The sequence below is a fragment of the Achroia grisella genome, unplaced genomic scaffold (assembly GCF_030625045.1).
Source record: "Achroia grisella isolate CSIRO2021 unplaced genomic scaffold, CSIRO_AGI_Agris_v1 utg1080, whole genome shotgun sequence".
NCBI lineage: Eukaryota > Metazoa > Arthropoda > Insecta > Lepidoptera > Pyralidae > Achroia > Achroia grisella.
The window spans coordinates 1026033-1041990 of NW_026712570.1; the positions used below are offsets into that span (position 1 = coordinate 1026033).

Sequence of the window (15958 nt, forward strand, 5' to 3'; positions counted from 1 at the left end):
ACCTACCACCTTGCACTGCAGACGAGAGTACAATGAGATGGTAACCACTTATAAAGTGTAACTCAAGTACATCCGCCCGCGTTGTACCTACACTATGTTCTGTTGAATATTAATATTCATATATTTTTTAAATATTATATATTTTAGCTAATTTCTGTTTAACCTTCAAATGTGTGTTTATTATTAGGAAACAGTACGTGTCTAGCGTTTCAGGTTCGTGTAGGCTGACGAATTAAAATATAGTATATGATTTATAAAAAGATGAGATAGATTTGAAATTTATCTATTACTAGCTGTTCCTGCGACTTCGTACGCGTGGAATTTATTTTTCTAAAATAAAAGTAGCCTAAGTTAATCCTTATTACATCAGCTACCTGCAATAAAAGTCTCGTGAAAATCGGTACAGCCATTTCAGAAATTAGCCAGATCAAACAGACAGACAGATAGACAAAAATTGTAAAAAATATTATTTTGGTGTATGTATCGTATTTATATTCATATGTATGTAGTAAAAAACGATTATTACAATATTACAAACGGACTCTCTAATTTTATTTATATGTATAGACTAGCTGTGCTCGCGGTTTTACCCGTTGAAATTTATAGTATACCCGGCCACGCGTTGCTGTAGCTAAGGTTCTTGAATAAAATAATATTGCGACTATAAATTGACATGTAAGTTATCCTATCTTTAAGTTGGATTAAATTGCACACAATGTGCAAATCGAATTTGCAATCAGTTCAGTAGATTCGCGGACATACTAACGACTGAATCCCCAAGGTGGACCTCTACCGGTTATTGCCTGAGCTACGGGTCCATTCATCCGCAGTTCCGACGGCGGGGATTCATCTTAATAAAGGGACCACTACTGTTCTGCAGGAGAAGTAGCGAGGGTACACGCGCCCGCCTTCTCAGGGCTGCAATGTGCCTGACTTTATGTCCTAGCTTAGCTCTATAAGAGATTGAACAATAAAAAACATGTTACTATCCGTTTTGTTGTGTTGACTGAGTTGACGGTGGTTTTGTTGTTTGCGGGTGCATGAATATCTTCGTGATGCCATAAGAGATTGAACAATAAAAAACATTTCGTAACAACAAATTTATTTACAACTATTCGTTGTGTTGTATTGACTGACTTGGCAATGGTTTTGTTGTTTGCAATTGCTTGAATATCTTCGTGATGCCATAAGAGATTGAACAATAAAAAACATTTCGTAACAACAAATTTATTTACAACTATTCGTTGTGTTGTATTGACTGACTTGGCAATGGTTTTGTTGTTTGCAATTGCTTGAATATCTTCGTGATGCCATAAGAGATTGAACAATAAAAAACATTTTGTAACAACAAATTTATTTACAACTATCCGTTGTGTTGTATTGACTGACTTGGCAATGGTTTTGTTGTTTGCGGTTGCACGAATATTTTCATGATGCCATAAGAGATTGAACAATAAAAAACATTTCGTAACAATACATTTATTTACAACTATCCGTTTTGTTGTGTTGACTGAGTTGATGGTGGTTTTGTTGTTTGCAATTGCTTGAATATCTTCGTGATGCCATAAGAGATTGAACAATAAAAAAACATTTCGTAACAACCAATTTTATTACAACTGTCCATTTTGTTGTGTTGACTGATTTGATGATGGTTTTGTTGTTTGCAATTGCATGAATATTTTCGTGATGCCATAAGAGATTGAACAATAAAAAAACATTTCGTAACAACAAATTTTATTACAACTGTCCATTTTGTTGTGTTGACTGAGTTGGCGGTGGTTTTGTTGTTTGCGGTTGCACGAATATTTTTATGATGCCATAAGAGATTGAACAATAAAAATCATTTCGTAACAACAAATTTATTTACAACTGTCCATTTTGTTGTGTTGACTGAGTTGATGGTGGTTTTGTTGTTTGCGGTTGCATGAATATCTTCGTGATGCCATTGATGGGCGCTTCTATAAGGACCCACAAAATGGCTGCCACAATGAAGGAACCAGCTGTTGTTGCTAATAGCAGCATTGACTGAAATGTAAGAAAGAAATATGTACGGGTTGTACCGAAACTATTTTTAAAATCACTAGTATCCTGACGACTTAGGCGTAATACCGGTTAGTCAGGGAGAGAAACACCTCAATCCTACAATATTCACAATTACCTATCTCTTATTTGTTTTTATAATAATATAAACACTCCAACTTTTTCGCTCCAAAACTCCCGCTGCGTACGTTCAATCATCCGTCATCCACTTGTCAATGTCACATAGATTACTTTAGCTCTGGCCTCTGACGTTCCGTTTCAGGTTACATGATTATTGACTTTACCATTTTTAATTAATGGTGCGTCACACGATAGTTAACAGTCGGCCATCCTGCAATAGTGTCTGGCCCAGACACATAGGTAACTGATGAGCGTAGTCATGCTTATCAAAGGATATAGTGTCTACAGGATCATATAACAAATACTAAATTAAATAAACTAAAGATATACATTACTTTCATAACATTGACTATCTTAGTATACTGTCAAAGGTTTACAATCTAAAATCAATACTAACAGAGCTAAGTTTCGGCATGCATTCAGAAATGTACAAAATATAGCATAACATATATTAATTTACATAATCCAAATCACCCAAAAACATGAACAACCTTTTAGAGTAACAAACAATTATTTGGCGGTGATTGACTTCTATGAGTCAGACTGTAACATATCACCATCACAATGTAAGTTTCCGATCTTATGAACATTGCATTTTTTTTTATACCTCCAAAATAGAACTTTACATTTCTCGCATGAATATTTTAACAGATAAGTTTAACATATCACATTACAAAAGGTAAAACTTAATTACCTACATATATAGAGAAAAAAAAATATAAAGGGAAAGTAATATTCTCGTGACATAAAATTAGAACAAAATCGCTGTCTGCCTTCACCTAACCAATAGAAAATAACAGGTCAATATTATTCAAGTGGTTCTAATACCCTCAATACTACTACTACTATTTTACTTCGACGATACTCTTGATTTACCAGAGAATTATTTTAATATAACATAATTCATTGAATTTCTGTTATGATTTACTTAATAATACCATCAGGTCACTGGTCAAGTAATCTATTGCACCCTTTGAACCCTGTACATTTAGGGGACTATAAATGATTGTAGATACTGATCCAAATTTTCTTTACAACACCAGTTTAACATAAACCAAAACCCACTGTTCCAGATTAATGTGAAATAGAAATAATCTTTATTCAAATAAACTCAACACAAGCACCCTTGAGTAGTCAAGTTTTTTTAATCTATCGCTCATTCGGAACGCAGTTTCATCACAAGAAGAATAAACAAGAAACCTGTGTATTGCTCCTTTAAATAAATATTGATTTACTTATATTTAATCAAACAACATTGACAGCGCTATGAATTTCAAGTTAGATATTTTCTAAAAATACGCTGATTTATAAATGATGACCTTTATAAATTCTTCAATTTTATAATAAGCCTTTTTTTTTTTACAAAGAAAATATTTTATGACACATTTGATTTCTTTTTCTGGCAAATTGAGTACAGACTCCGGGAGTCCGTTGCAAAACCCTGCGCAATCTCCATAAAACGAATTACCAACTTTCGTTAAACGAACGTGAGTTTAGTAAGCCTACTATTCACTTTATATTTAATCGATGGTATTCGTAGCCACTTCGGCCATCCAACGTTATCGAAGGGCCTCATTCGATATTATCATAACAGTTAACATCGGGTAATATAATAAAATTAAAATCATATAAAATTTAGTTTGAGATAATTTACATACTTAAAATATGAAAGTTGCCACTGACAACTACACATTACATTTCAACATCATGAATTCAGTTTTTGTTATATTTTTCCGCCTTAAGTTGTATCACTTAATTTTTCACACCAGGTACTAGTCAGCATCTCTGCAAACACGGCTGCCTAGCTAATTAGTGAAATACCTGTTAAAACAAAACATTAAAAAAATGCCACCGCTTGCCCACTATGGCTACGGTCTCAACAGATCTGGATTTTATTAGACTCAGCCACCGCTTGCCCGCACAAGGAGCTACGGCCTCAAACTGGTCAAATTCTCATTAGACTCAGCCACCGCTTGCCCACACAAGGAGTTACGGCCTCAAACTGGTCAGATTCTCATTAGACTCAGCCACCGCTTGCCGCCACAAGGAACTACGGCCTCCAACTGAAACACATCAAATATTTAACAACTGATCATTTTCTCAATGAGGCATTCACCGCTTGCGCACGCAAGGAGTTACGGCCTCCAACTAGTCATATTCTTTATGGTACTATGCTATTTTTACTTCAGCCTCAAGTGCTCTACATTGCAACTCAACTATGGGTTATATGCACTCCCATCAAATTTTACTATTACTTTTTATTCTATTACATTTCTTTAAGAACTGGATTTCCTGGTTCCATTTTACTATTTCTCCAACGCTTTAAAGGACTTTATAACATTTAATCATAAGTTAATTCAATTTAATTATGTACCAAATTCGAATTATATATCTGGTTGATATATATCTATCAATTTCTGAACGAACTTGCAATATATTACTACCACGTACCCTACTCCTATTATTATCTACCAAATCTTAAGTAGCATCAACAAAAAGCGAGTCGTTCGTTGTACGTCGCATTGAGCATACGCGGATCCCCATTTTCTCCGTGAACTAACGTATACGGAACCATCAGCCGCGATCTCAGCGCAATCATCTCATCAGTATATCATCAAATCTAAATCACCATCATTTACCTTAAAATCCATAAACCGTATTCATAGTCATATGATTATTATATTAATCTCATAATTTCATCGAAGTATTGCAAATCATTTTTCATTGTCATATCAACCGCCCGTTCTATTAGCCATTTTGCTCATAATTCAGCTTGTCATCGATTGTAACTCATCATTGTATCACTAGCATTCCTTAATCTTTCAGATCTATTCGTTCATGTACAACTCTTCACCGCGTATATTTACCGACTATTTTCCATCGAGGTGTATCAAATTTTACCTTGTGATCGTCCTTACTACAATCTTGCAGTGTAACTATCTTGTACACCTCGAGCGCTTTATTCATAATATTTCTAAAGTGTCTGTATACGGTGTCTGGGTTCTATAAATTAGCACCTCTTCTAATTTCCCATTAATTACAACACATTTTCTAAAATATTCTGCGTATTCGGCTGTAACTTTCTGCTTACTAGCAGACCATGTTATCAAGCCATTAGTTATATTTAAATTCCAGACACATAAAATCAGTTCTGAAAGGATTAATTTCAATTTAAACTATTTAGTTAGTACAATAGTCAATCCGATTTCTCCAAAGGGCGTTGAGCCACACATACAAGTGCACATAGGTGCTCAGACTAATCTATGGAATCAAATGCCCAGCATTTGATTGCGTTGATCATTACTTATAAAAATTTTAACTTCCGTCGTATTCAAAGACAACGCTTTAAATTTAATTCAATCTTATTTATCTGATGAATATCAACCAAATATTTGAAAACAACATCACCGTTATTATTATAAACTTCCAATATCTCTACACCTGTAATTTTGTACAATTCAACATTAAAACGCCCTCACTTATTTAATACATCCGTTCTCGTATGCTATGCAAGTGACAACATCAATTCTTATATGTTGATGAGTTCACTATTAAAAGCCTTAGTTAACACTTTTATTTTACTTCAACTCAACAATTATGTCAAAAGCTACAATGGTCTAAATACAACACATCCAATCTCATATTCAAGTCAATTGAGTCAACATGTATCCCAACAATTCTTACATGCTCGTTAATTTATCATTATACGCTTCGATTATTCTTTTTTTTTTTTTATTTAATTAAAATCTTAATAGATACAATATCTCAAGATTTAACAAAGGTTAACTAGAAATTAATAAAATTGGCAAAACCATCTACAACAGTAATTTATAACTGTAAACTGTAATCCTTAACAATATTTAACATTCTTATATCTTAACTTTCATTTATATCCTCTAGTAACTTTTCTTATATATTAAATTGACAGATATAGCCTTACTTCCACAACTTATATTCTCTCTCATTTTATTTGAATTGGATATAAAGGTCTCTTAAAACAGTTATAGGTTCAATAGGATCCTTTCGACTTAAATCTAGTATACCCATGTACACTTTTCAAAACTTTAATGCTCATACATTTAACAACAATCAATTGTCCTTTTGTTTTTTTTTCTTTTAACTACCTGTGCTTCTTAAATTTGTATTCACTATAATACCATTATAATTAAAGAACAATGGCTAAGCTCGCAAACATTTTCTCAACAAATACTTCTCTATAACATGTAAAACTTACAACTTAGACCATGCAGTATTTATTTTTCATTCTACATATATGCTATTCATAAAGTAGTTTATTATCCATCAGTAAACCATATAAAAATGTCATAAATTACGCCAGTATCCATATTCATAAAGCAGCTCCTCCATACTGACTATCCACGTCTCTCCCTATGGAAGTTTGCAACCAGTCTTTTCCTGCTGTTTCCTTTTTTTTTTTTTCCTACTTTTCTTTTGTCTGTCGTCTCTGCCATTTTCTTATATATATATATATATATATATATATATATATTCTTTGGCTATCACTGGTCTCTTGGCTTATAAATTTTTCATTTCATTATATGGCGTCATACAATCCAATCAATCACAATACTATTTAAATGTTAAATAGGCATTACTATATGTATTTATACCTGTACATATGATACAATCTTCTTTTGAATCATTGCTATTTATATATTTTTTTCTTCTATAAATTATACTGATACTGTGCTTGTGAATCACTGTTCATCCCAACGGATACCAACATCTCACTTTCAATCTAAGTTACATTTGCAGTGATTAACTTGTGTTCACAAGATAATGAGGATTTTTCCTATTCTTCTTTTTTTTTTTTTTTTTTACTTATATATTCCTGTCATAGCTATACCGAAATCGCCATGCACTGTCCTCTACAGTACAGTAGATTCACAGAAGATAATTGGAAGTGTGGCACAGTGTAGGAGTGCTATCTTCATAAAACCGACTAACTTCAGTCTCATCTTCTTTGGTAACAAAGTTATATTAAATAAAACAAACCACATGCTTATAAAGGCATAGCATAAAACACCAACAATCAGGAATTCTCATAAATATATAACGGTTGTATAGAATGGGAACGAATTTCCATGCATGGAAAGTTATACAGCCTATTAATAACCACATTACCAAGGTCATCAGCAAAGTTTTCTAGAATATCCATATCTCTTTACTTTCCTAACAATCTTGTCTGTCTGTGTCTCATAATTTTCCTCTATAATAATTTTAAAGCTTATGTACTTTGAATATCTTAACATTGCCTCCCACAGAGACTATTTAATAATAACTAATTAATATACAGAAACTTCATTAGTCAAATCATAAAATATTTTATAATCCTGTAGTATACAAATACATAAAAGGTAAGTTACATAAACCATTTAAAAATAGTATCCAATTATTCCTTTCTCCTCTATTTCACCATATCACAGTTTACATGTATTCACTTAATTCTCTCCCATCTGTCCATACCTATATACAACAAAAGAGTGCTATGCACTCATTTATTTCCATTTTCCTGCTATAATATCTGAATTATAAAGTTTATTATCCAAATTTCACAATTCTAGACCACACTGTTTGACACAATCCATGTGCTAACTTCAAGATGAGTTCATTATTAACTCATGAATGCTTTAAATCAGTTATTATCATCTTCTGATATACATTTATTTATATTAATATTCAATAATATATTCTATATATTCTATTTTTTTTTTTATTATCTGTACTTCACAAATATATAATACAATTTGAATTTAAACAATTATTATTTCCTCCTTGGTTGACATTTCAATTCCAATACAAATTTAACAATGAATCTGTCCACTTTATAGTTTCTTAGTACTGTCATTCTACAAATGACACTAAATAATAAAACTCAATGGATAACTTAAGCTCAGATCCTTGCAGCAAATCTTCAGTTCATTAACTTATGCAGTACACAAGATTGGACAATATAGCAATACATTGCAATATATTACAATAGTCTATTTTCATTATTGTGATAACAATTGTCTTATGTTGTACATATTCATATTATAAAATCATGACATTTTGTGCAATTTACTGTATGGAGAGTTATAACTCACCAAAAGGCAAATACTCTCACTGTTGCGACTCAATATATATATATCCCAAACATTCTGTATGTACACAAATATTAACTTATTTCCAAAAACTTTTATTCATATTCATAACACTAATAGTAAATTTAAAGACAAACTTGTTGCTCAAGTATTGTTTAGAAAATTCAACAGGTTTCTTGTACAATCAATAATACAATCAAGAGCCAACAACATTCATTTCTGGCTTTACCAAAAGCTTTTCTTTAGGTTAAAAGACAACTTCATAAATTATAAAACTAAACTAAAGTCAACAGGTCTTTTGTACAATCAAGACCCAACAACATCCATTTCTGGCTTTACCAAAAGCCTTTCTTTAGGTTAAAAGACAACTTCATAGTTTACAAAACTGAACCATGTAAGAATAGTCTTACCTGTAATCTATCACTTTCTAACATGTCACATATTAATTGGGTGCTTATAAATTCCAACAATCACTTACTAAACATTGTCTCAAATGACAAATGTACATAGCTACAGGTACCTGTACAGGACCTTAAGTACCTTTATTGATCAACAATGGCTGCTAAGGGCCATTCTAATGAATTTCAAGAGAAGCATCAAAGAAGTGAACCAATTGCTCAAACGTATAATACATTCAATATGAGCATACATATAATATATAATTCCAGCATAATATGACACCTTTGAGGAATTGGATATCATCTCTAGGTGCTTTTTCAACACATTAATAATCAATATCATATGATTATGATAACCTTGAGGATCCTAATAGATCTCAATTGGATTTTATACTAATTAATAATTAAATAAGGAACTATTAATAATAATAGTTTACAGTTATTCGGTTTTTAACATTGGAGTTTACTACCAATTGTTAGCCATTGCTATATATATGTACATTTATAAAATTCAAAACACAGCAAGAAATAAATATAATAATTGTACTATCAGAGTTAAGTACTATTTTCACTGAGAGCTTCACAGCTAATCATGAGATAGCATCTAAAATGTCTTTAATATGTAATATTATGAAATATAACATGTTATGTAGCTTGTATCAGTTTATGTCGACAAAATACTGTGTCTATCTATATTAATATGCTTTATTAATTCATTAATAAACACATATCAAAGTATCAACCAATATAATATATATATGACAGTATCTCAATTTGGGACTATAACCACAATCAAGACATATACCTGGACTATGCCTGTGATTGTCATTTATCTGAAATGGGATCATCAAACATATATGTGTACCTATGTAAAGAAATAATAACAATTCTTCAATTCAATTCACGTAGAACAAACACACAAAACTGAACAGTAAGTTTGACTAATTTACTGTGAATTAGCAACAAACTCAGCAATACCATTACACTGTTTATATGTATAACATGGTACGTATTCTCATGTTCAACCTGTATGTCAACATAGTTAATGTGACTGTTTCCAATCTGTTGATATCCTATCATACTCTATCATAGGCATTAATAACATAACAATAGTTACTCTGTATTTTAAACTAATTAGATATCCATGTTGTTTTATACTTAATGTATTCATAATACTTCTTTCTTAGGTATATTGTATACCTCAATATCGTGCTACATGTCATGTCATTACTCTCGCAAGTTATCGTACATACTAAATCTATTTAATATGTAGAAAGCAATCCATCCAAAAGTTCAATAAAACAAGTAAGATACTGCGTTTAATGGTATGCGTGTTATTAACGTAAATTCACTTACCACAACTTCTAGTCAGAATTACCTTACGGTCGAATTTGTAGGCGGGATTGGTACCGCTTCTGAACTTTTAAAATCACTAGTATCCTGACGACTTAGGCGTAATACCGGTTAGTCAGGGAGAGAAACACCTCAATCCTACAATATTCACAATTACCTATCTCTTATTTGTTTTTATAATAATATAAACACTCCAACTTTTTCGCTCCAAAACTCCCGCTGCGTACGTTCAATCATCCGTCATCCACTTGTCAATGTCACATAGATTACTTTAGCTCTGGCCTCTGACGTTCCGTTTCAGGTTACATGATTATTGACTTTACCATTTTTAATTAATGGTGCGTCACACGATAGTTAACACTATAAAGATTCTGATAGGTAAATCTGATAAATGATAATGATAGATACTTGATTAAAACTTAAAATATAACTGATTAATGATATAATGGGTACACGGCGCTGTTGATGACCAAATGCGAACTCATTTTGGTGAAATATGAAATGTAAAACTCAATATTAGTGCTGCAAAATAATGTACGATACTAGCTCGTACAAAAGAAGAAGCAGATATAAAAATATTTCACGACAATTTATTCTCTCTTAACTGGGTTGTACTCCAAGAATAGAAAATCCTTTATTCAAATCAACTTAATTTAAGCATCTCTGAATAGTCACAGTTACCGTTCTTTTAATCTACCACTCATTGGGAAAACTATCTTATGACAAGAAAATCAGCAAGTAACCTGTGTGTTTCTTTTAAATAATCGTTGTAACTTTACATTTTTAAGTCCAAATTTACTATGTTAATGAATACAAACTACCAACTAGTATTAATATATTAGGATCAAATATTAAATACAAAATAACCCACCACGCCGCCCGCCACATGTCTGTCATATGCATGTAGTAAAAAACGGTTATTACAATATTACAAACAGACTCTCCAATTTTATTTATATGTATAGACTAGCTGTGCCCGCGGTTTCACCCGTTACGCGGTTTAACTCGCGTCTTTCTTTTAAATATTTGCTCTTTTTTTTCGTTTGTTGTTTATATTGTATTTTTTACATTGCACTGAATAAAATATTTTTCTTTCTTTCTTTCTTTCAAATAATCATTGTAATTTTACATTTTTAAGTCGAAATTTGTGAATACAAACTACCAACTAGTACTAATTTATTAGGGTCAAATATTAAATACGTAGATACGTAATATGGACATGTAATCCTAAGGATGAAGATAATATTTTAAGGAAGGTGTTACATATGAATGTGGATGGTTATAAGGGCAGAGGAAGGCCGAAAAAGAGATGGATGGACTGTGTGAAAGATGATATGATAAGAAAGGAAGTAAATAACTACGACTGCGAACAGGGATGAATGGAAGAGAAAACATATTACGCCGACCCCAAATAAATGGGATAAGGAAGAAGGAGATGATGGAATATTAAATATAAAATAACCCACCACGCCGCCACATGTCTGGACATTTTTTTATAATAACAATAATATTCAGGACAATTCACACAGCGCCATCTAGTCCCAAGTTGAGCAGAGCTTGTGTTATGGACACTAGATATAAATACTTGGGTATATTTTTGGTAAATATATGAGGAATCGAACTCATACGAAAGTAAAGTGTGCTAAACTGACCACCGATGCAGTCGATAAATAGGTTCTAAATATCCACCATTCTACCACCACCCTATTTTTGGTAAGACGTTTGCCGGGCCTTTTTTTATTGGATGCTAAAGGAATGATACATTCTCAACGGAGCACCAGTGGAGGATGATAAGATGAGTATGAGGTCAGGTCAGTTAGCCCATCGTGGTAAATTCACTAGAAATTTATCATGACTGTTTCCAGGGTGAACCGGGTGGAGGTCAATCTGACATGGTCCTTTTTTATACCAGGTAGGTGGCAAACAAGCATACGGCTCATCTGATGGTAAACGGTTACCGTAGCTTATGGACGCCTGATACATACATTGCAACAATACTGTATCCCTCACGTTTGCCGGATCAACTAGCTATATGATTAAACAATTTTAGGTCTTATATATATAGACTTACGATGTTATATTCCGACATGTGATAGGGCGTGGTCTGGAGTCCGAGGCATGCTCGCTGGAATAGTGTGTGCACGAAGAATGTGATGTAGGATACCCGGCCGCACCAAGTGAAGCCGCGCCACTCCACTATGCCGCGGTACACCGCTGTTGGAGACAACACACAATAATAACAACTTGAAAGAAATAAAAAAGAACAATTAAAGAAAAAGAAAGAAGAAGGAGAAAAGAAGAAAAAAGAATGAAGAAGAAGAAAGAAAAAATGTCCTTAGTAATAACATCTTCATATACCACATTATATACACAATACTCACCCACACTTAGCTAAGGCCCGTGTGGGCGAGTATTTTTTTTTATAACAGATAAAAGAAGAGAAGAAAAGTAATAATAATCATTACATTAATATTGCTAGCGATCACAAATAGCCCTTTACTTTATTTAAAAATAAATTTTCTAATTTCAAATTTCGAACGTCAGGCACAGAACATCGATGTTATGTTATATACAATTTTGCACTCCTTCTCGAACATTCCGTGGGGTCATTATTAAAATCAACGTACAATACATTAAAAATATTCTTTTTATTTCAATTTAAAACAAATCAACTACTGCTATATAACAAATACGTACAGCAAAAATATTACTCAATATTATTATGACCTAACCTATGTATAGCCCCTTCTTAGAACATCACATTATCATAGGACGAGCGTGATAACACGTTCCATCTTGTCTCTACCTACCTGTATCTTATAATTTCACTACCCTATACCTCACTCTCACTACCTTATCTTACCGTACTACCGAAACACAATCTTCCACAAGTTTCTTGCTCGTTCTTCTTGTGATGACAGCTTTCCGAATGAGCGGTAGATTAAAAAAATGTGATGACTATTCAAAAGTGCTTCAATGTAAGTTTATTTGAATAAATGATTTTCTATTCTATTCTATTCTATTCTCAGGACAATTCACACAGCGCCATCTAGTCCCAAGTTAAGCTAGCTAAAGCTTCTGTTATAGGTACCAGATAACTAATATAAATACATAGATAATGTTTGTTTTCGTATTTCTTACATATTATACACAGAAAACACCCACATCGATACAAACAATCATACTCATGAATACAAATGTTTGTGCCGTGCTAGGAATCGAACCCGCGACCAGCGCTAGACCGCTACATCCTCGAGGTCGTCAAATTTCAATATACTTACTATCAAATTTAAGAATGCATCCAATGATAAAAGCGACTACAAGGATTTGGAAGATCGGCTTGTAGAGTGTCGCGTACAGGACTGTCACGATTGTGGGCAGAGTGACGCCGTCTATGTAGAAGATACCACCGGATAGTATAACGGCCACACCCATAGGGAACAACAACCAAAATGCCCAACGATAGTTCTGTAAAAGATACACAACTTTGAGATTAATGTTTTTTTATTACATATTATATGGGTCACATAAAGTATATCCAAACACTGATCTTTGCCAAAACCAAATACATTTCACATTTTCTAATTTTTACCTGTACAATAATAACTTAAGAAACTAAAATTAAAAAGCTTAAAAAATATAATATAATAACTAAAGTATATTATTAAAAGGCGTCCCTTTAGGCAAAGTTCCGAAGATACTGTCAGGTTAGTAACCTGTTACCTCTTTGAATAGCTAACTTTGAGATTATATTAATATATCAGCTGTACACGCGACTTCGTCCGCGTGGAATTTAACTCTGTTTTTCTAAAATCAAAGAATTTTTCTAAAATAAAAGTTGCGTAAGTTACTCCTTATTACATCAGCTACCTGCCAATAAAAGTCCCGTCAAAATCGGTCTAGCCATTTCAGATATTAGCCGGAACAAACAAACAGACAAAAATTGTAAAAAATGTTATTTTGGTGTATGTACCGTATTTATATTCATATGCATGTAGTAAAAAACGGTTATTTCAATTACAAACAGACACTCCAATTTCATTTATATATATAGATATCGACTAGGTATAATATGACTTTGTTGCCATGTCACTAGGTATAATATGACTTTGTTGCCATGTCAATAAATGATTTCCTTGCACTCTTACCTTATAATTTTTCAAGTCTTTCTTCTCTGTCTGTAAATAATAAGTGAGGAACCCGCCGGCGAGGCCCAGGGTGTACGTGGAGAGGTTGGTGTGGCCGCGGGCGTACAGCAGCCTGAAGGTGGCGTCATAAGCATACACGCTGCGGAATGATCTGGAATTAAGAATAGACATCATCATCTGCTTCATCCCATTTATTTGTGGTCGGCGTAATATGTTTTTCTCTTCCATTCATCCATGTTCGCAGTCATCTCGTTAATATACGGTCGGGCGCAGTGATGGCTGGCTCATGCGTCATACTCGTGAACGAGTGCTGCTTGTAGGAACTGGTCCGTTCTTATCACCACGACTGATTTAATCTTATTGTGTTTTTATATTTGAGCCTAAACAAATTAGTGCTGGTTGGTAGCTTGAATTCACACGTTTCGACTTGTAAAATGTGAACTTACAAGGATTGTTTTAAAGAGCAACACACAAGTTTCTTGCTTATTCTTCTTATGATGAGACAGCTTTCCGAATAGGCGGTATATTTAAAAAAAAATGTTGACTATACAAAAGTGCTTAAATTAAATTAATTTGAATAAATGTTTTTCTATTCTATTCTATTCATCTTTCATACAGTCCATCCATTTCTTTTTCAGCCTTCCTCTACCCTTATAACCATCCACATTCATAATTAAATCAAATTTCAATCGAAACTAAAAATCGGCGTTTGAGCATTACAGCCCAGTACCAAATTGGTTATTACGTGTTATTCTGACGTACAAGTAATATTATTGTAAAGTTTCATTAAAATCCTTTAACTAGTTTTTGTGTGAAAGACTAACAAACAACTGTCCATCCTTCTATCCATCCAATCTCAAAAACTTTGAGCGCATTCCAAACGTGCGTGCTTTCGCGCCTTCTTATAATATATAATTCATTATTTACTGCAAAATGGCGGATATTTGACTGGAGAAAAATGTAATTATAGAATTACTGATAATTTATATTTCTTAAATGAGTCTTTGGAAAATAAAAATGTTTTCATATTTTTATTTCTCTAACCACCCAAAGGTAGTCTGGGAGAGATTGAACGAAAAGAAAGAAAGATTGCTTAGCAATAGACCGCCTTTTGTATTAGGTAATGTATATTTTCTATTTTAATTGTTTTTTTTGTTCTGTAATTTTTGTTTTTGTGGTGGAATAAAGAGTATAAATAAAATTAAAAATTAAAAAAAAAATCTGCCTAATAACAAATAAATTAATTTAAAAAAGTTAAATTACTTGTAATAAATATTTCAGGATTGCGCGCCCTGGCTTTTCAGCTTTAGTTTGAGCGCGTGAAAGATCGTATCGTGTAAAGACAGCTTACAGCTGTTGGGGAAATATTATAAATTTTCTACATATCGTTCCAAATAAGATTTCCTGCTACATACTCAGGTTTTTGCAACACCACAGCGTCCAAGTTCTGGAAGTACGTGTGAGCAGCTACCACCAGCAATGAATACACGAAGAGCACCGTCAGCATTATCTTCCTAGACCGAGGGGTCTTCATCATCACACACAGCAGCAGACAGAGGCCGAACATCTGAGTGTCCGATGCCAGGTACCTGGTTATTTATTTTGTATACCATCATGACTGTCTCAGAAGAAGTAGGTAGAAATGATCAATTATTTACTTCGTGGTGGCAACATTTGACTTGAATCTGGTAGATATAGAAGCAATAGAAGTTAGCAATATATCATAACAACCACGCATTTCTCCCTGGAAACCATCACATTGGGTGGATCATTATCATCATTTAAAAAAAAACAA

The 15958-nt window shown here is 33.0% G+C and overlaps 1 protein-coding gene across 1 annotated transcript in view; it reads right to left on the minus strand.

Annotated features, from left to right (window-relative positions):
* Positions 1–1852: 1852 nt before the first annotated feature.
* LOC131842168 (nose resistant to fluoxetine protein 6-like) overlaps positions 1853–15958 on the minus strand; it is a 31689-nt gene continuing 17583 nt past the window's right edge. The window contains exons 8-12 of the mRNA XM_059190700.1: positions 15579–15752; positions 14164–14314; positions 13297–13483; positions 12087–12229; positions 1853–2025 (exon numbers count right to left, since the gene is read on the minus strand). Coding sequence (XP_059046683.1) covers positions 1864–2025; positions 12087–12229; positions 13297–13483; positions 14164–14314; positions 15579–15752 — 817 coding nt within the window. The 3' untranslated portion in view covers positions 1853–1863. The remainder of the gene's footprint in view (positions 2026–12086; positions 12230–13296; positions 13484–14163; positions 14315–15578; positions 15753–15958) is intronic.